The sequence below is a fragment of the Hypomesus nipponensis genome, chromosome 7 (assembly GCF_054491055.1).
Source record: "Hypomesus nipponensis isolate SF chromosome 7, ASM5449105v1, whole genome shotgun sequence".
Classification (NCBI taxonomy): domain Eukaryota; kingdom Metazoa; phylum Chordata; class Actinopteri; order Osmeriformes; family Osmeridae; genus Hypomesus; species Hypomesus nipponensis.
This window is the reverse complement of record NC_140367.1, coordinates 5,118,102-5,139,080: the sequence shown is the minus strand read 5'-3', so window position 1 is coordinate 5,139,080 and position 20,979 is coordinate 5,118,102. Positions and strand designations below refer to the sequence as shown.

Here is a 20,979-nt window from a genome sequence, read left to right as displayed (position 1 = left end):
AAACAACACTCCCATTTAACTAAGATACGGTATAGTCAGAATTTCATCGGTGAGGTTTCTATAAGCATGCACAGTTTAACATCCTTTCACCACACATTTCACTATTTCCATTTATTTGTTTACAGATTTGAACATCGTGTGAACTTTTAACACTGAGCACAGCCGTTTTCATTAGCATCTCACATCGATGTCTGTTATATAACCACCGCATACCTTTGTCTGTACGTCACAGATTGTGCAGTTTTACACTTTGTCGGGTTGGATGACTTGTCTTACACCCTGGTTTTACATCATGTCACTCTGTGTCTGTTCTTTACAAATTGTCAAGTTTTACACTCTCTGTCTCCTTTCTCTCCCACAGAAGGGGACAGCTGTGGACCAGACATGTAGCGTTGTAGCAGCAAAGTCCACAAGCGCTAGTATGGACTCGATCTCCCTCAGACTGTCCACGCCAGGTCAGCACTGTGCCTTCTCTGTGTCGTCAGTGGACAGCATCTCAGAGACCATAGACTGTGTCCTCTCTGTGGAGCAGAACGACGGGGCCACATTCAACTGCCTGGTGGGGAACCTGGAGCCGGGGACTTCTTACACCCTGGAGGTGGCCTCAAAAACGGACGCGGAGAGAGCCAACGTCACCCTGCACACCAGTAAGTCACGGCTCTGGGGACGTGTTGACAGGGTGCGCTATTGTGGCATGAGAATGTTGTCGTTGAACACTGTCACTGTACTATGGGGAAGATGAACTTCACCGTTGTTCTGGAACAAACACAAAAATGTGAATATTAGACGGGACATAGGTGTACTGTCTGTAAAGCGGGTTGCTGCCTCAGAGGCCAGGTTGCTGCAGAGGCCAGGCTGCTGCAGAGGCCAGGCTGCTACAGAGGCCAGGCTGCTGCAGAGGCCAGGCTGCTGCAGAGGCCAGGCTGCTGTAGAGGCCAGGCTGCTGCAGAGGCCAGGCTGCTGTAGAGGCCAGGCTGCTGTAGAGGCCAGGCTGCTGTTGAGGCCAGGCTGCTACAGAGGCCAGGCTGCTGTAGAGGCCAGGCTGCTGCAGAGGCCAGGCTGCTGTAGAGGCCAGGCTGCTGTAGAGGCCAGGCTGCTGTTGAGGCCAGGCTGCTACAGAGGCCAGGCTGCTGTAGAGGCCAGGCTGCTGCAGAGGCCAGGCTGCTGTAGAGGCCAGGCTGCTACAGAGGCCAGGCTGCTGCAGAGGCCAGGCTGCTACAGAGGCCAAGCTGCTGTAGAGGCCAGGCTGCTGTAGAGGCCAGGCTGCTGTAGAGGCCAGGCTGCTGTAGAGGCCAGGCTGCTGTAGAGGCCAGGCTGCTGTAGAGGCCAGGCTGCTGTAGAGGCCAGGCTGCTGTAGAGGCCAGGCTGCTACAGAGGCCAGGCTGCTGTAGAGGCCAGGCTGCTGTAGAGGCCAGGCTGCTGTAGAGGCCAGGCTGCTGTAGAGGCCAGGCTGCTGTAGAGGCCAGGCTGCTGTAGAGGCCAGGCTGCTGTAGAGGCCAGGCTGTTGTAGAGGCCAGGCTGCTGTAGAGGCCAGGCTGCTACAGAGGCCAGGCTGCTGTAGAGGCCAGGCTGCTGTAGAGGCCAGGCTGCTGTAGAGGCCAGGCTGCTGTAGAGGCCAGGCTGCTGTAGAGGCCAGGCTGCTACAGAGGCCAGGCTGCTGTAGAGGCCAGGCTGCTGTAGAGGCCAGGCTGCTGTAGAGGCCAGGCTGCTGTAGAGGCCAGGCTGCTGCAGAGGCCAGGCTGCTGCATGTCACTCTTGGCAGCCTTGTCCCTCTGATGATGGAGGACTCGGTCACACAGTAACAACAAGCATCATTTTTCACCACAGAAACCATATCTGTCTCTTTTATTGATCAGTTGTAATGTATCTGGATGCCTGATGATGTGATACCACTCTCCCCAATGTGTTTGGTCTGTGAAGGTGTGAGTCCTTTGTGGTTGTTTCATGCTGCTTTCCTTTGGCCCCACTGATAAGCCACAGGAAGTGTGGGCGTGCTGTACAGGAGTGATGGAGCAGTAGAAGAATGTATGTATGTGTGTGTGTGTGTGTGTGTATGTGTGTGTGTGTGTGTGTATGTGTGTGTGTGTGTGTCCTGGCACGGGTCCAGAACAGAAGTCTGACCTTAAGTGTGTATTTCCAGACTGACCAGTGCTCTCAGCAGCCATTTCCTGACTCCATTGTTCCATTGTTCTTGTGGATGCGGTGGGCAGTGCGTGGGGTTGAGGGACGCACACATCATTATGTTCTCAGGGATGGGAGGAGCCCACAGCCCTGCCTTTGACCTTCTCACTACACAAACCCTGTGTGTGTATGTGTGTGTGTGTCTGTGTGTGTGTGTACGGGTCTACATGGAGCTGACAGTGTGTGTGTGTGTCCATGCGATACTGACCACCCTATCTTTCTAGGCTCACTGCCCAACATCTATTGACCTTTGTGATACCACCTTATATTGAGAGCTATTTTTGAAAGAACGATCATCCATTTTGCAACCAGACAATCGCCCCCTCTGAATGAGGTCGTTGTGAAAGTACAAAATAAACTCCTTTCAATTTGACATTGGAGATAGATCTGATAGATTCAGGATTTCAGAGGTCAAGTACTTGACCTGACATATCAGTAGAGGATCCAAATACTAGACTGATGGGGGTTCTACTGTGATTCTACAGGAGAAAAGGATGGGTTCAGCCCAGTGGGAAGCCGGCGAGAGACTTACCTCAATTTCCCCATCCCTCTCCAACACCCTTAAACACACACAAAGAACATATGTACACAAACATACCACATCCACATCCAAACACACTTCACACACACCCTCTCCGCTTCGCCTTTCTGAAAGGTCCTTGTCTTCCTTGTCTGCTTTCCCACAATGCACTCTCAGCGCGCTGGCCCGGGTCTGACCAGCACCAGAGAACACTAAACAACCTCAACACAATCTTATCTCCTTCCGCCATCTCTGACCTCCAACATACACAAAACTCTCTCTCTCTTTCTCTCTCGCTCTTTCTCTCACTGTCTATCTCTCTCTCATACACACACACACACGCACACACACACTTGGAGACACCCTCCAGAGTTTCTAAACCTCCCGCCCTCGACCACTCTACATCTGTCCTGTCTCCACCTGGGCTGACCATGGTGTGCTACAGGCAGTCCTGACAACCACTAACTCCTCTTAGACCCACTGCAGTCTGGATATAGTCATTCACAAACTAATTTGCTGATAAGATTACAGGTTAACAGGTACAAATGTGTAAATTGGTTATATGAATGAGGTACTGTAGATGTGTGTCTATCTTTTACAAGTTCAAGTCTTTTATTGTCAAATGCACAGAACAAGTCAGACTGGGCACTGAAATTCTTAGGACAAGACAACGCAAAGCAACCTGGTATCACATAACATATAAGTACACAGAATATAGATTACATCTATGTTAAGCTAAAATATAGTAAACCTCCTAATATACAAATAATATACAATATTCAATACAGTATACTAACCTCTAAATACACATAATACACATAATAGCATATAGTAACATTATAAACCTATACTAATATATCTAATATGTAGCAGAGCCATCAATATGGTTGGAGATGTTTCTCAACCTATCCTGTCTGCCTCCCAGGTCCTGCAGCGGTCAGCGGCCTACACGTGTCTCAGACCTCCAGTAGCCTGGGAGTTTCCTGGCAGGCTGGCCCGGGGAGGACAGAGCGTTTCAGGCTGCGGCTGACCGATGAGTCCGGGGTGATCCAGAACCTGACCCTGGAGAGCACCGCCACGGAACACACCCTCAACGGACTGACACCAGGTCACCGCTACAATGTTACTATGACAACAGAGTCAGCAGGACACCAGAACAGCAGCTGGATATTGGCACAGACAGGTACCATCTTAAACACACACATACACACACTCTGTATTAATGTTTAGAGGTGAAATGTTACATGTCTGTTTTAACTTCCATTGAAGTGGAGACAGTTAGACTGTGTGAAATGTGCCCAGGGTATTTTGAGCCCAGTTCCCAACCTTCCAACCCTCCTCCCTTCCTGGTTTCCATCAGCAGCAAACTGTCCATGCTCATCCCTCTCCATTATGTCACTTCCTGCCTGTAGGACCACCAGACTTACACACAGTGGCCCTTTTGAAACTAACCCCTCTATCAACACGCTGTTAGAAGTTAAATAAAGTAAACACACTCTCCCTCTCTCTTTTTCTTTTCATCTCTCTCTCTTCTCTCTCTCTCTCTCTCTCTCTCTCTCTCTCTCTCTCTCTCTCTCTCTCTCTCTCTCTCTCTCTCTCTCTCTCTCTCTCTCTCTCTCTCTCTCTCTCTCTCTCTCTCTCTCCGACTCCAGTCCCATCTGCTGTGTCCAACCTAAGACTGGACAACAATGGAAGCCAGGACAGTTTGGTGTCATCCTGGGAGCGACCTCAAGGTGACCTGGATGGGATTGTGGTCACCCTGACTTCTGAGGGGTCAAGCCCTCAGGAGAGAACCCTCCCCCTGGACACCACAGAGATCATCTTTAACCACCTGACTGCCGGACGGGCCTATCAGATCTCTGTTACTACAATGAGTGGAGAGCTGACAAGCCAATCGACTGCCACAGCTCGAACAGGTGACACAAGGCTTCTGAACTCTGGTGCAGATGTCCTCATACCCTGGCTCAGATCTTACAGCAGACTATTTTCAGCAACAAAATATTATTACATTGAGATTTATAATTGCCTATTTGACAGATTAAAAGTAAAAAACAGGAATTGCATAACATTAACAAAATCTCAAATGTAAAGAAATCCTTGATTGAGAAGGGCTTCCTCACTCTATTGTCTCACATGAGCTGAGTAGAGGAGCTTGCGTGAGAGCGGTGATGGTAGGAGAGAAGCTGCAGATGAGATGCTCTCCACTCTGAAGTGAAAAGAAGCATGGATGAGCTGCTGGCACTGCTCATCTAGACTATTCTGCCGTGTCATTAAACCCCCGCGAGGACCTCAGTGACGTCCAGCACTCTGAGGGATTAGGATGAGAATAATCAAGAGGTCTTTGAGTTGATCATTAGCCTTTTTCAGCAGGGCAGAACAATTGAAAAGAACCATGAAGTGCTTGTTTAATGTTGCATACTTCAACATTCTCCTTCCCTCTGTGAGGTGTTCTCCAGGATATCATGATTGTTTATATATCCGTCTCCTCAGTGGTTAATGATCCAGTCAGACCGTACTGTATGTGTTCAAACAGGGCTCTTGTCTCCAATAGCTTCCTCATCGCCCTCTTTTCCTCAGTCCCTGGCAAGGTGTCTCAGCTGGCTATGGAGGGTGACGGCGAATCAAACAGCCTCAAGCTGACATGGGCTCCCCCCGCTGGTGACTGGGAGAACTACAACGTGCTGCTCTACAATGGGACACAGCTTCTGGTTAATAAAACGCTGAAGAAGGAAGCGCTGGAGGACAGCTTCTCTGGGCTGGATCTGCTTCCTGGGCGTCTGTACAGGGCAGAGGTCAGAGTGGAGAGTGGTGCCTTGGGCCCCGAGGAGGCCTGCCATGGGGGAATAGGTGAGCTGTCCTCTAGCCTCGGATCTACAAGCAGTTGAGCATTGAATCAGACCCTGTGTTTGTGTTCAACACCTAAACTCATGGAGCACACCTATAATTTTACTTTGTAAGCATTTATTTCACCCCTCTCTCATCTCACATCTTTCAATCTCCCATCTATCTGTCTCCTCTCTTCTGTTCAGACCCTCGACCAATAGCAGAGCTCCATATCCGGCATGCAGACGAGACTTCCCTGAGTGCCCTGTGGAGCCACGCCCCTTTCTCGGAACGTGACAGCTACCTTGTGGCACTTCGCCACGGCAACGTCACGGTCAACGCGCGCGAGCTGGAGCGCCACATGAGGGAGTGCACGTTCAACGTGCTCACGCCGGGACGACTGTACACAGTTACTGTGACGACCATCAGTGGGAAGCTGAACAGTTCTGTTTCAGTGGACGGGAGGACAGGTGAGTAAGCCGTCAGCCTGTCTGCCTGTCTGCCTGTCTGTCTGTCTGTCTGTCTGTCTGTCTGTCTGTCTGCCTGTCTAGACACCTGTCTGGGTTCTTGCACACAATGTCTTTTGTTTTGCTCCTATTGATGTCCTGTGTGTGTGTGTGTGTGTGTTTGCATGTGTGTGCGTGGGTGTGTGCAGTGCCAATGGAGGTGCGCAGCGTGCGTCTGAGTAGCCAGGGAGTCAACAGCCTGTTGGCCTCATGGGAGAGGCCCACCGGCGACCTGGATTCTTACCGCCTGCTCCTGTTCTCCAACAACCAGCTTGTCCAGAACCAGTCTGTCCCAGCCAACACCAGCTCTCTGCAGCTGCTCTCCCTGACCCCCGGCGCCCTCTACAGGCTGGAGGTCTACACTGTCAGTGGACCGCTGGCCTCTCAGCACACTGTGGTGGAGGGACGCACTGGTGAGATGGAATATTCTAGACCCGTGTAGCAGAGATGGTTAGATGCATGTGTGATCACTATCTTTCTGAGATGATCCTGTATGGTCGTGGTTGAATCCCCCCCAGCTGTTTGCTAAGCTCAACCATCAGACCACAAGCAAAGAAAATAACCATTATATTAGGATCTAGCTTTGAACCACCTTTACTGCATAACCTTGTAGAACGTACTGTTCTGGCCCGTGGTCGGTGGCCATGACCTTTTGTGCAAGAGAGTTCAAAGAACAGGTCTGGAGACAATACAACCTAGGTTAACGCCTCCAAAATCAATGGCAAGATAATATCTGGCATGGAAAATAATATAAATATTGTGTTCGAGACCGCGTGAAAATGTTAGGAATGTTCTGGAAGTTTTGTGTGTCGAAAACAAAGCTGTCAAGCTCCTGGTTCAAAGACTTCCTGTTTCGAGGCTATTGTGTTCCCACAGAAAGTTCTGGCTATTTTCATCCACACACTTCCCCTCGCATAATTAACTCTCCGATGTGTGTGTGTGTGTTTTGTGGGTGTCCACACGTGTGTGTGTGTGTGTGTGTTTGTGGGATTGTATGTTGTGTGTGTGTCTGCCTATGTGCTTGTGTGTGTGTGTCTTGCAGTCCCAGCAGCAGTGGGGGAGGTGACAGTCAGTAACAGTGGGCGGTCAGACCTCTTGCAGGTGTCCTGGCTACCAGCAGAGGGCGCTGTGGACAGCTACCAGGTGCAGCTAATGAACCGGGACAAGCCCGTGCACACGCGCGTGGTCTCCAAGGCCAGCCCCCCAGAGTGCATCTTCAACTCCCTCACTCCAGGGCGACTCTACACCATCTCCATAGCAACCCGCAGTGGCGGTCTGGAAAACAACACCTTGATGCATGCCAGAACACGTGGGTGATAAACACACACGCACACACACACACCCAGACAGGAGTTATTGACCTATTTAGTGACCCAGCTACGTCTTCTTTCTTTTCCCTCCCCAGAACCAGCTAGTGTCCAGAACCCCACGGCCATCCACTCGGCCCGGGACGACTTCTTGAAGGTGTACTGGCGCCATGCGGGCGGCGACCTGGACCGCTACCAGGTGACCATCCAGTACAACCACACGCTGTTGCAGGAACAGAACGTGTCTCGCTCCCAGAACGAGTGTGTGTTCAGCGGGCTGGTGCCAGGCAGACTCTACACCGTGTCCATCAGCACCTGGAGCGGCCAGTACCTGAACAGCGTTGCCACAGACGGACGGACCTGTGAGTACAGCACAGTGGACTTGTGTAGGACAGAGCAGTGTACAGCAGAGCACCACATCTGTGTCTTCATGGATGGAGTAGAACAAGTGGCTAAGAAGTTAAAAGATTCCAATATTTTGCTGACAGTAAACAGACCGTTTAGGAACATGTTCTGTTGTTTGTTGTGCTTCGTAGTCCCTGCTGCCGTGGGTAACCTGTCGCTAGGACACGGAGACACAAGCGAGCTGTCCGTCGCGTGGATCCCCGCCCCTGGAGATGTGGATCACTACGAGGTGCAGGTGCTCTTCAACGACACGCGTGTCTACCCCTCCGTAACCCTGGGCAACACTGCGCGGGGCCACCGCCTGTCCTCTCTCACCCCTGGACGGCTCTACAAGATCGTGGTGTCCACCTTCAGCGGACCGTACCAACGGCCCCAGTTCATAGAGGGGAGAACAGGTCAGTGGACCGTACCAACGGCCCCAGTTCATAGAGGGGAGAACAGGTCAGTGGACCGTACCAACGGCCCCAGTTCATAGAGGGGAGAACAGGTCAGTGGACCGTACCACGAAGAACAGGAAACACACCTGCAAACAAACACTCTTACTGCTCCCCAAATGATTTGTGTTTCAAGAGGTTGACATGACAATGCCTTCTGATTGCTGGGTATGTTGATTGCATTAACGTGAACGTGGTGATGAAATGGGTGTTAGACTGTGACCTCCAGTGCCTGCCTCTCTCTCCTTGCTCAGTGCCCAGTGCGGTGAGGAACCTCCGGGTCAGCCCTGCCAGGCAGAGCGGGAGTCTGGCTGTGTCCTGGACCTTGGGGGAGGGAGACCTGGACATGTACACTGTCTCTCTGTCCCAGGGTGCACAGCTCCTGGAGACACGGCCCGTCCCCAAACATGTGACCCAGCTGGACTTCCTGAACCTCCTCCCTGGACAGATTTACAGCGTCGCCATCCAATCGCTTAGCGGCAAACTGACCAATGAAAACAGGGCCACTGGCAGGACAGGTGAGGGGACACGCACAGTCACTCACACACACACACACACATACACACATTTACACACAAACACAAACACACACACACACACACAGTAGACTGGATTGTGACAGTGTATCCTTCTCCAGTCCCAGCTGCAGTGACAGCTCTACAGGCCGACAGTGACCACACCACACACAGCCTCACCGTTACCTGGGAAACCCCTGTGGGCGTGTACGACAGCTACAGGATCCAGCTCCTGGAGGAGGCTAGCACGCTCCTGGCCAACACCTCCATGCCTGCAGGCACCACCAGGCACCTGTTTGACAAGCTCACCCCAGGGAAATGGTACCATGTCCGGGTTCAGTCGCTGAGCGCTGGGGTCTACAGCCTGGAGGCCACGGCAGAGGGACAGACACGTAAATACACCTGCCTTAGTTGAAAACACACAAATGCCTAAATTGACTGGACTCACCTGGGTTATACTTGACAACAGTCCCTGGAAGTGTTTGTGTGTGTGTGTGTGTCTGTAGGGGGGTGTTGTGTTCATCTGCAGAATCCTCAATGTAGATATAGAGTGGATGTAGAGTCTCTTTCTTTCAACTGCTCCCCACTCCCTCCCCCCTCCCCCCACTACCCCCCTCCCTCCCCCCCACTCCCTCCCCCCCACTCCCCCACCCCCAGGTCCAGCAGCAGTGAGCGGCCTGACCGTCCACTCCTCCAACTCCTCCTCCCTGAGTTTCTCCTGGAGCCCGTCTGACGGCTACGTGGACGGCTACGACGTGTCACTCAGCGACCTGGACGGAGCTCCCATGGGCCGCAGCAGCCTGGGGGCGGGGGCTCGTCAGCAAGTCTTCACGGGATTGGTCCCCGGGACGCTATACAAGATGGCAGTGGTGAGCAGGAGCAGAGAGATGAGCAGCGACTCCTCGATCCTGGCCAGAACTGGTGAGACACACACACACACACACACAGATCCACACATCCACCTCCACACACACACACACAGATAGACACAACACATACTGTCACACACGCACACTTTACACACACGCATTTACTCCACACACACCTTCATGGATACACTTTAGTCAGACATAGTGAAATAATCAAATAGACCAACAAGTGGAAGGTCATCAGGGCGTACTTCATTTCCCTTGTCTCTGTGTATCAGTCTGGACAAAGTCATCAGTCTGTTTAATCAAATGTGATCACAAGCTTAATAGATGTTCTATTCCCCTCATTAATCATCAGTCAGAGAAGCAGACAGAAGCTGTACTCATAACTTAATCTAGAAGCTGATGAGTCATGGGCATCTTTCGGTTTGTCTCTCACGCTGTCACCGGTTTGTCAATTCATAGGCGGCTAGCTACAATCTAAATGCTAATGAATAAAGTCTGTGAGTCATTGGCTTTTATTTGTTTATTGAGATGAGTGGTGATGTCTCTCCCTCCGTCTCTCTCTCCCTCTCTCTCTCCCGCTCTCTCTCTCTTTTGCTCGTTCTCATCGTTTGGGGTCTTTTGACTGTGAGCAGCAAGGAGAGAGAATGAGCCTAGACAGGGCAGATATGGACTGAACATCTATCCTTCTACTCTCCCTAACCATTAGATGTCCTCTTCCTCCATGTCCTCTTCCTCCCTCTCTCTCTCTCTCTCTCTCTCTCTCTCTCTCTCTCTCTCTCTCTCTCTCTCTCTCTCTCTCTCTCTCTCTCTCTCTCTCTCTCTCTCTCTCTCTCTCTCTCTCTCTCTCTCTCTCTCTCTCTCTCTCTCTCTCTCTCTCTCTCTATCTCTCTCTCTTTCTCTGGCTCTCTCTGGCTCTCTCTGGCTCTCTTTCTCTGGCTCTCTCTGGCTCTCTCTGGCTCTCTCTCTCTCTCTGGCTCTCTTTCTCTGGCTCTCTCCTCCCAAAGTCCCAGCCCCAGTATCGTCCCTCCGGGTGCACAGTGGGGGCCTTACGGACCGCCTGTCTGTGAGCTGGGAGCCTGGTGAGGGAGGGTGCAGCAGCTTCCAGGTCATTCTCCTCAGCCCTGGGGGGGACACTCTGGGAGGTCAAACTCTGGGGGCGGAGACAAGGGGCCACTTCTTCGCAGGACTAACGCCTGGCCGTCTGTACCACGCTAAGGTTATTACCCACAGTGGCGAACTCTCCAGCACAGCCTCGGCAAAGGGACGAACAGGTTAGTGTACTTTAAATCACACACTCATGCTGTCATACATGCACATACACAGGCATCACAAGCATCTGTTTAGCTCTATTCTCTCCAAATCCCTCCCTCTAACTCCCACATGAACAGAACCAAAAGCCTTGCTTCCCCTCACGTCCTAACATTTCTCTGCGTACACCTGCCACAGCTCCAGAGCCCCCCACCCAGGTGTCCGTCAAAGACGGCCCAGCCAATGACACGATGGAGCTCTCCTGGAGTGGTCCCGCCTCCGGGGACCATGACACCTTTGACCTGCAATGGACTCCTCACGACCAACTGTCCATCACAGCCTCTCAGCCAACCACACGCCTGCTGGGCGGGATGTTCCCCGGTCGACTGTACAACTTCACAATATTCACAGTCAGCGGGAAAGGGGAGGATGGAGGACCCGTCACTAGGAGCCAGCCAATCCAGAGGAGCCTCAGAACCAGTAGGTAGAGCCTCCAGAAACAGAGGTGTAAGGTCATAACTGGTGTGGTTTTCTGCCATATGAGTGTGTAGTTGCAGATATTGACCAGTAGAAGGCATCATTTTGCATATAGTGTGTGTGTGTGTGTGTTAAGGTCTGTCAGGGTTTGAAGTGGTCTAATGAAGGTTCTGCTGAGCATGTTTCTCTCTTGGGAATTACAGGTTGAGCTGAGGCCAAATAGAATGGAAAATCAAGGTCCTGACAAGATTGAGAGAGGGAGAGGGAGGGAGAGGGGGGAAGAGAGAGAGAGGGAGAGAGGGGGTGAGAGAGAGGGAGATAGAGGGGGGAGAGAGAGAGGAAGCGAGAGACTCTTGGCCTAATTCTAGCGTACCCCGACCTCGTTGTTGCTAACTCATCTTCTTCCAAATCCTTCAATTCTTTATGATAGTGGGATACACACACCCGGCCGCACACACACATACACACAACATACAGAAGCTAGAATTTTCATCTCATAATATTCCATTTGTTTCTAATTCGACATGTGTAACTTAATTCTAGACTAACAGACTCATTTGAAACCCTCTAGGATAACAAAGTAACGTGTGTAATGTCTGCACTCCCACCCTCATACTAGCAGAGTCTCTCAACACTCAGTGTCCTGTATGTCGGTATACAGAGAGACATGTTGTTGGCCGCCTGGTTCATGATTTATTCACGACTGTGGATTTACTGAGCGGGCTTTGTGTCTGCAAAGAAGAGGACAGGGAGTAGAAAGAAGGAGACAGAAAGAGAGGAGCGAGAGATGATAGAAAGAAGAGGGGAGAGATAGCGTCCTGCCAAGCTCTCATTAGCCCGTGGCCCAGTTTTTACTCCAGAACTCAAAGAGTGCTCCACTTGGTCCAAACAAACCATGTTTTCAGGCCACACCAGAACCAAGACCATCTGTTGCAGGGCTTCTCATGCTCGGAAAGGAAGACAGCCCATGCTTGAGTTCTTGACGAACAAGAACTCACGCAAAACTCCTGGCCTTATCTATGGAACATGTGGAACTTTTCAACCTAAGGTTGTCAGCAGAGCCTAAGGTCTACACCTGAGCTGTTAGAGGCAGATTCTGTTCTTACAAGGCTCCTTTGTACCAGACCAATCTTCACCTGGCTTCAGGCTGGCTCTGTAAAGCCAGCCTCTCATATCGGAGTGTCATGTGATCCCAGTGCAGATGTCATGCCACAGTGGTGTGTGTCAGACCGGTGAAGCATTAGACCCTGCCTCAGTCACGGATGGCCACCATGTCAAATCAGTTCAACCACAGGCAGTTGACAAGACCCGAGGGATTTTGTTCTCCTGATTGAACATCATGGAGAGCCGGAGCGCTCTACAGGCTGGGGTCGGCTTCTTTCTTTTCGAAGAAGCTCTCCCTTCGCCTGGTGAATATTCATACACCACAACAATCCCCCACTTGAGCGACGTGAAGTAGGTGGTGTCTGGTGGAGAGACAGGCTCGTCAGGGGTATTGTGGCCGTCTGGGAGGCGAGGGGGAGCCAGGACGGAGGCAGCGGAGCGGGGGGTGTGTCTGCGGCGCCGGCTGAATTGATCTGATTGGAGAATTGATGGCGAGGAGCTTTAGCGTGCGGCAGCTGTAATCAATGAGGCTATTAACAAACGGCAGAGTGTGAATCTGTGGAGACGGCGCTACCGTAGCGACTCTGGGCTTTCGTCAGTCACACTTACCGACCTGAGTCATCCCTGTCGACACACACACACACACTTAAGTCCTTTCTGCTGGCACGCACACACACACACATACGCACATACACAAAGCACTTATGCATCTTAAATCCCTTGCTCTCTCTCTCATACAGGACGCATAAACAGTATAGTATCTATCAAACACTCTATATGTCTCTCTTTCTCTCAAACACACACACACACTCTCACACACACACCCACATACACACATAATATGCAGATGTGTGTGTGTGTGTGTGTGTGTGCGAGACAGAGAAAGACGTTCTGTGTGTAAGGCTGTTGTTTGTTTTGAAGGACGAAGGGAGGTCGTGATCAGTCCTAGTTTATCTTCCGAGGCGAAAGTTGTCAGAGTGTGTAGTCATACCATCTGTAAGTGTAGGATTATTGTTTTATTGTATACCTTAGGTCTGACTGTCCTTGGGTTCAAGATACAAAGTATATACTGTACACTTGCTGGCTGGTTAGAGTGATTGCGCATAATTGTGTGTCTATGTGTCTATATATGCGTGTAGGTGTGCGCGTGTGTGTATAAGTGTGTGTGTGTGTCTGCATCCATGATGTGTGCATAGATGTGCGTGTGTGTAGGTGCGTGTGTATTTGTGTAGGTGTGTGTGTGTGTGTGTAGGTGTGTGTGTGTAGGTGTGTGTGGGTAGGTGTGTGTGTGTAGGTGTATGTGTGTGTGCCCCTTGCCCTCCTTAATCAGCAGCTGGCTGGCTGTGAGTCGCAGCAGAGAGGCAGACAGACAGACTGATGATGTCACTGCTGAAAGGTCAACGACTACATCAAACACCTTCATTAGAATCTACTCTACTCTACCATTTCACCTGTTTCCCTCTCTACCTGCCTGTCTCTCTATGTCTCTCCACCTCTCCATATCATTATATTAGACCTGTATCTGACAGAGAGAGCAGGTGGCTAATTACACACTCTGTTTCTGATCTACAGTTTACAATGAGAAGTAGTGAGTGTCTTCTGTGCATGTGTCATGGGGTGCATGCATGTCTGTGTGTGTGTGTCTGTGTTTGTGTGTGTGTGTGTGTCTGCAAGGGGCTATAGATTGCCAGTGAATAGGTCCCTAGTGCGAGTGAAATGAATTAAATGAAAGTGAACGAAAGTGAATGGCTTCTGGGAGTATGTCGTTACAACAAGTCTATGTTCTGAGAGAGATGTCTGTTGTACCGCTGCCTTTTACAGTCAGACCGTATTATGTACACACAATACACTGCATTAACCAGCAGGGATACACACACACACACGCTCATTCTCATTCAAATAGCACTTAGAAAAGGGAAGCTGTGGATAATGAGAGTACAGAGCTACTGCGTAAATTGGCCAAATAAGTTTTGTTCTTTTGGGATGATGATATCTTTCTGATTGAACATGTAAAGCCATAAAAGCCGTACAAGGAAATTAGATAATCCAGTAAAAAAGTAAAATGAAATTGAATTGAAATGAAAAGTAATCCATCAACTGTGTCTCAGAGATGTTGTCCCTTTCTCTTCCTATTTGGGATCCATCCCTGAGTTCCACCTGGTGGTTCCTGACGTTATGTGTTCTCCGCAGACCCGTCCAGTGTGAGGAACATGCACTGCTTCCCCGTCAGCTCCTCCTCCATTTCCTGTACCTGGGCTCCGCCCCTTGCCGACTACGATGCCTTTGAGGTCATGTGCCGTCGCCAGGACAACGGCGAGCTGGTGTCCGGGCTGCGTCTCGCTGGGGACAGCAGCGTGCTGGTCTTGGATAGGCTGGATCCCTCCCGCCGCTATGATGTCATGGTGATGACCGCTTCCGCCGGCCTCACCAGCCAACCAGCGCACGCCAGTGTGGTCACCATGATTGACCGTGAGTCACTGAATCTTCATTATACTCTTAATGTTGCACCCAGAAAACCCAAGAGTCAGGTTCTTTTATTTACAATGTCTATCACTCCCCGCCATGCCCCCACCTTTCCACTCATCTTATCACACATACACACACCCAACATGCATTTCCAAGACTACAATACTTTGCCTGTTAGAGCAGTTGCTGAGTCGTGACCCTTCCAGCCCCCAGGCTGCCCAATCCTCTCCTAGATCACCATGTCTCAACAGTCAGCTAATCTCCAGGCACTTCATCAGCAGGGGAAGCAGCCCATGAACCAGGCTGGCCTTCCCCTCCCCAGCCCAGGGACCTTCAATGAGCCGTGAAGCTCTGAGGAATATCCCAACCTTGCCTCACAGCAAGCTTTGGTGTTTGTCTTCTTTATAGAGTCCCGTCATTCGATTTAATGGTAATGGTCTTTCAAAGCTCAGGTAATTCTCAGGCTCGGCCACAATACTCGAATGAAGCTTGAAGGTAGCTTAACAACATTAGTTTATCAAAGCAGTTGTCATGCAGAAAAATGAAATAAATCTTGGTCTTTTTTGTGTGTGATAAAAATATCTTATCTCTGTGATATCTACACATCTGATCAAGGACATCGGGACAGCTTACGTTGGCATTGCTCTTCCTTTCTGTCTGTTGTTGTGAGGGACTGAAGATGTGGAGCTGAAACAAAGCTGGTGTTTAGTCAGGAGACTGCTCCACAGTCAAACCTTTTATTTGATCAGATAAGCCTGCAGCCCTCCTCTGTTGCTTTGCATTCCAGTTCTGTCAAAATGATTTATCATTTCAACAGCAAATAGGTAAAGGAAGGGAAGGAGAAAGAGAGAGAGAGGAAGGACATCGCAATTATAAAAGTTTTGTTTGGCCATATTCGATCATTTTGGTTCGCGTGAACTTCGACTTCTTGGAATGAAAAAACTATGAAAAAATAGAAAGCTATTATTTCACAGGGACAGCAACAGATTAAATGTAAAGCCTAAGAACAGGGAAAGATGGAAAGATGGCCCAAAAAAGAGACACAGAGAAGTGGAGCAAGAGAGAGCACAGGAATAAAGATGGCGTCTTCATATGTGTGCTCTCAGGCTGGCAGGGCTGGGGGTGTTTGCATTAGTTGAATTCGGCTCTGGCAGCTTGGACGTGGTCAGCTCAGCTGGCATCATCTCCTGTCCCACAGCGCCAAAGACCCACCCGGCCAACCTGCTAAGTGCCCCTGCTCCCACTAAACCCCTGCCACATGGCGAGTGCAGCCAGCCAACAGCCATCAGAGGCTGGTCCTAAAACAAACGGATGAAGACAGGTCAGACCAATGGACTAGCCTGTGACTGGGATCATTCTGAGGCTCACCTCAGCTGGTTGGCTGATTACGCCCTGTGATGTCATCCCATGGCTTTAGGAGAAGCGTAGTGAGAGTAGGGGTGGGTAGGGCTTTCTTGTTAGCAAGTGCTAATTGTCGCAACTCTTCTACCTCAGAGACACACAGACACACACACACACAGACACACACATACACAAACAGGCTGCACATGCACACGCTCTTGGAGCCTGTAGAGTCCCTCACACTTAAATAAAGACATCCTCAAATAGCTCAGGCCACCTGGGAAAGAGTGGCAAAGAGAGAGAGAGAGTGAGCGAGGAAGCGAAGGAGGTGATGAAAGGAAGGAGAGAAAAAGAGATTTACAGGAACAGGCAACAATCAGGGCACTTAAATCCTGTGGTTGACTTCTCCCTGGGGAAGTGGGGGAGAAATGCCAGGGATTTGGAGTGAGGGATGGATGGAGGGAAGGGAGAGTGAAAGAGAGAGGGATGGAGGAAGGGAGGGAGAAACGACAGACTCGTCAGAACAAACATAATTAGATCAGTGGTGATGGAGGCCATATTAACTAATAAATCCTCCTCCTGTCTGTCGTGGTCGGATGATGTTGCGCCGCACAGCACTCTCTTTTCCTTCTCAGTGATTGGACAGCTTTACGAGGCTCATCATCGTGGCTGTTTTTATTTGTCTGCTAACTACACAGAGTGCTGCTCGAATACATCTGTCTCTGTCAGGAGACTAGATCCATGGATAAGCAGGTTAGCTGTGCCCCTGAGCCCCCAGCCTCCAGTCCCTGAGCCCCGGCATCTCAAAATAGGAGGCTACAGGGTTTCTAGTAACTTCTACAGCAACCCAGACCTCAGCGATCCCCCGTCCCCCATCATATCTGTTCCATCCAGCTACTTCCAACAATGTGACCAATGACCTGTCTCTTCTCAGGCCCTCCGGTCCCGCCCCCCAACCTGCGGGTCAGCGAGCGCTTGTCACGGGTCACAGCGTCCTCCATCTCCTTCTGGTTCAACTGCAGCTGGTTCAGTGATGCCAACGGAGCCGTCAAGTTCTTCTCTGTCATCGTGGCTGAATCTGATGGTACACATAGACACGAACAGGCATTACTAATAAGGAGACAACCCTGCCATTTCATGACTCCATTTTCAATCCTCATAACTTTATTAACCCTATCTGTTCTTAACAGACAATGAATTGCTCCAACCTGAGCAGCTTCATCCCCTACCCTCCTACCTGGACTACAGACACAACTCCTCCATCAGGGCCTACCAGACAGGCTACTTTCCTAGCCGCTGTACCCAGGACTCAGACTCCGCTGGTGGGCAGGTGTTTGAGATCAACCTGGGGTCTGGTGGGAAGTGGCTGGGAGGGGCCTGCGACTCAGAGGATGACCGCTATTACGATCTGGACCACAGCCATTATGATGACCTCAACCCCTTCTGTGACGGGCCACTTAAACCCAAAACTTCCTACAGGTAAACTACCCTCTGAATACTGAGACTCACATCTGATTTCATCCTACCCATTGACTATATATTGCACATCAACCATTAATGTTTACGTGTTTGTATTTGTGGATGCTTGTGTACACCTATGTGTACATGTATGTGTATGTGTGTGTGTGTGTGTGTTCAGACTCAGTATGCGAGCATTTACCCAGCTGTTTGATGACGATCAGGGAGAGTTTCTTCAACCTCTCTACACAGACACGTTCCTCTCTCTGCCCCTCCGGACACACGCAGGTGAGGCCACACACACACATACTCACACACTCATTCCACACTCCCTTACACACACGTTTACTCACACACACTCTCACTCACGGACGCACACTCACTCACACACGCAGCCTGATGACTTTCATCGATTTAGCAATGAAAGCTAAGCTTCCTATTGGAGAATAGAGTGTTTTAATCTGCAGCTCTTGAGGGAGCGGTTCCTCTGTTGTCTGAGAGCTTCTACGATGCATTAAAAGCACAAACTACGGAGCGTAAATAGTTCCAGTCCTCCAGTCCTCCTGGGCCCCTGGCCCCCTGGGCCCCTTGCCTCTGGACCAGGCTCAACCTTGGTGGACACTCAGGTTCTGCCCCTATGGTTCAACCTGGAGGCTGGTCTCTTTATCCTGACTAGGGTCCCACACCTGTTCATATGCAAGGGGTTGTTTTCTGGTCAACTCAAAAGGCTCCAGCTCATGTTACTGCTGTGCTGGATAGAGTAGAGGTCAATCTGAATGTGCTGTTGTCCTCTTCTCCAGGGCCCATGGGAGGAGTCATTGAGGGCATCAGTGCTGGCATGTTCCTCATTGGTATGATGGTGGCTGTCATCTCCCTCCTGGTCTACAGACAGAGGCTGCGCAAAGTGTGAGTGGAGCGCACACACACACACACACACACACACACACACACACACACACACACACAAACACACGACTACCCCCTCACCGGATAATCCCTTTACCATTTTCTCCAACATGGTTGGGAACGGGTATTTGATGAGGTTTTATTTTCTACAAAGGGAAAGGAAGGGGATCTGGACCTGTGAATGAGCTGATGAATAATTGGTTTCCTCAGTTGCAATGTACTAATACCATATAATCTTATTAGTCATCGTTTACTCTGCATCATTGCCTGGTGGTCATTTCCTGTCCACGAAACATGTGACAGTGAGTCTCATGGTTCATGTTTTCTTCTAATACGGTTTGGGCTTGTGTGTGTGTGTGTGTGTGTGCGTGTGTGTATCAGCAGGGCAGTACAGGACAGCCCAGTGGTCAGAATGAGCATGTGGAAGGAGGTTCCCAACTCTGGAATGTATGTTGGTGTCAGAAGGTACATTTGTATTCATCACCCACACTCTTTACCCATCAATGTGATCCTGAAGGGATATATTCTATAGATCCCTGAGGTCAGAGTAGCCCATCAGTCAGTCAGGCAGTGATGGATCATCTGAACATCTCCTCTGAGCTGAGGGACATCCCAGGGAGACATTCCAGGGACACGACTTCAAGTGTCCGGCCGTGAAGATGGATGCTATTGTACTTCCACTGTGTACAATACCAGAGTTGTTGTAGAAGATGATGGGCAGGGCAGAGGGACTGTAGGGGGAACATAGTTTCGTAATAGAGCAACGACCATCCTCTAAATGTTTCTTAATATCTCCCTTTCACTCTTTTTCTCTTCCTCTCTTTCTTTCTTCCAGCAATCGTCGCATCTCCAGGTGAATGTCCCTTATGTTGATAAGATTTTGTCTCATTAATTAGTCTCATTAAAAGTGATACTTTGACTTAGCTGTGAAAGGTCTGTCTGTAGTGGGCTGACCAAGCTTTCTGTTTATTTGTGTGTGTTTTTGTGTGTGTGTGTGTGTGCATATGTATCCCCTCTCCTCTCAGTCCAATCAAAGCTGCCCACTTTGAGTCCCATCTCTCCAAACTCCAGGCTGACTCCAATTACCTGCTGTCTGAGGAGTTTGAGGTAAAACACAGACCACCAATCAATTCATCAATGAATCTACCCACCAATACCTCAGTCAACCATCAGCCAGTTGTTACAGTGACTCACATCTCAGTAGAGAGTTAACACGTGGTGATCATATTGACCTGCTGTGACCTCTGACAGGACCTGAAGGACGTGGGGAGGAACCAGGCTCTGGAAGCAGCCCGCCTCCCTGAGAACAGGGGCAAGAACCGCTACAACAACATCCTGCCCTGTGAGTCGAGAGGTGGAGGGAAATATAGAGGGAAAGACAGAATAGAGGGATAGGTTTAGTCGCATCAGCATGTGCTAGGAGGAGTGTGTCAATGGTCCTGAACTGCTGATAAAGAGAGAGAGAGAGAGACAGAGAGAGACAGAGAGAGACAGAGAGAGACAGAGAGAGAGAGAGAGAGAGAGAGAGAGAGAGAGAGACAGAGAGAGAGAGAGAGAGAGAGAGAGAGAGAGAGAGAGAGAGAGAGAGAGAGAGAGAGAGGGGGGAGAGAGGGAGAGAGAGAGAGGGAGAGAGACATCATTGATCTTTTTGACTGTAACTCTTGTTCTTCTATCCTACATAATTTTCCCTAATGTTGCTCAGGCACATTAATTTAATTGGTCTGGAATGATTTGGCTTGTTGAAAGTTTCAAACAAAACACTCAATGCAATAATGCAATTGAAGGTTCTAAAAGCGCACATCCTACTTTCAGGGTTACAAAGCGGAAAACTGCTGTGCAGAATAACAAACTAGATAGACTGGTAGCAAAATGGATGTGTTTTGGATGTACAAATTACTTTGAGTGACTTATCTATTGAACCATATATTGTTTTTCTGTTCAGCATAGAGACAACAGTGTTATTTTTGTCAGTTTGAGTCACGACACCTCCTTCTATACCTTTCAGATAGCAGGGACTGACTCAGTTTGACAACAAAGTTAGCACACAGCTGGTGTTGATGGTCTACTTCCCATCACAGACTTGCACAATTTGTTAGTTCATGAGTAGGATTAGAACAAAGCTACAAAAGGTCTGGCTCTGGTCTCTTTATGGTCTCTCCTCCGTGACACTGGGATTGTTCTTCTGGTCTTTCCACACCATGGCATGTGGTACTAAAGTTTTCTCTTGTCTTCACTCTTGTGTTCTAGATGATTCCACCAGGGTCAAGCTTTCTTTCTTAGAGGACGACCCCTCCTCTGACTATGTCAATGCCAGCTACATACCTGTAAGACATCCACTGATCCCTACACACCTTTACAGCACTTAAAGCTGCATCCTGGAGCAGTAAGAACTCTGTTTAAGGACCTATTGGTC

At 49.9% G+C, this 20,979-nt stretch overlaps 1 protein-coding gene across 4 annotated transcripts in view; it reads left to right on the top strand.

Moving 5' to 3' along the window:
* ptprb (protein tyrosine phosphatase receptor type b) overlaps positions 1 to 20,979 on the top strand; it is a 59,315-nt gene that overhangs the window by 617 nt on the left and 37,719 nt on the right. For 2 of the 4 annotated variants that reach the window (XR_014762433.1, XM_084701267.1), the window contains exons 2-25: positions 362 to 647; positions 3,627 to 3,884; positions 4,354 to 4,617; positions 5,279 to 5,548; positions 5,731 to 5,994; positions 6,180 to 6,443; positions 7,073 to 7,339; positions 7,436 to 7,699; positions 7,874 to 8,137; positions 8,431 to 8,694; positions 8,814 to 9,083; positions 9,349 to 9,612; positions 10,571 to 10,837; positions 11,013 to 11,294; positions 14,586 to 14,864; positions 17,137 to 17,286; positions 17,393 to 17,681; positions 17,842 to 17,948; positions 18,461 to 18,566; positions 18,951 to 19,031; positions 19,402 to 19,419; positions 19,592 to 19,673; positions 19,818 to 19,908; positions 20,814 to 20,890. Coding sequence is in view for 3 of the 4 variants with exons in the window: in XM_084701267.1 (XP_084557393.1) it covers positions 362 to 647; positions 3,627 to 3,884; positions 4,354 to 4,617; positions 5,279 to 5,548; positions 5,731 to 5,994; positions 6,180 to 6,443; positions 7,073 to 7,339; positions 7,436 to 7,699; positions 7,874 to 8,137; positions 8,431 to 8,694; positions 8,814 to 9,083; positions 9,349 to 9,612; positions 10,571 to 10,837; positions 11,013 to 11,294; positions 14,586 to 14,864; positions 17,137 to 17,286; positions 17,393 to 17,681; positions 17,842 to 17,948; positions 18,461 to 18,566; positions 18,951 to 19,031; positions 19,402 to 19,419; positions 19,592 to 19,673; positions 19,818 to 19,908; positions 20,814 to 20,890 (5,028 nt within the window). In the remaining variant the exon portion in view is untranslated. The remainder of the gene's footprint in view (positions 1 to 361; positions 648 to 3,626; positions 3,885 to 4,353; positions 4,618 to 5,278; positions 5,549 to 5,730; positions 5,995 to 6,179; positions 6,444 to 7,072; positions 7,340 to 7,435; positions 7,700 to 7,873; positions 8,138 to 8,430; positions 8,695 to 8,813; positions 9,084 to 9,348; positions 9,613 to 10,570; positions 10,838 to 11,012; positions 11,295 to 14,585; positions 14,865 to 17,136; positions 17,287 to 17,392; positions 17,682 to 17,841; positions 17,949 to 18,460; positions 18,567 to 18,950; positions 19,032 to 19,401; positions 19,420 to 19,591; positions 19,674 to 19,817; positions 19,909 to 20,813; positions 20,891 to 20,979) is intronic. The other 2 variants (XM_084701268.1, XM_084701269.1) reach the window with 2 other exon arrangements.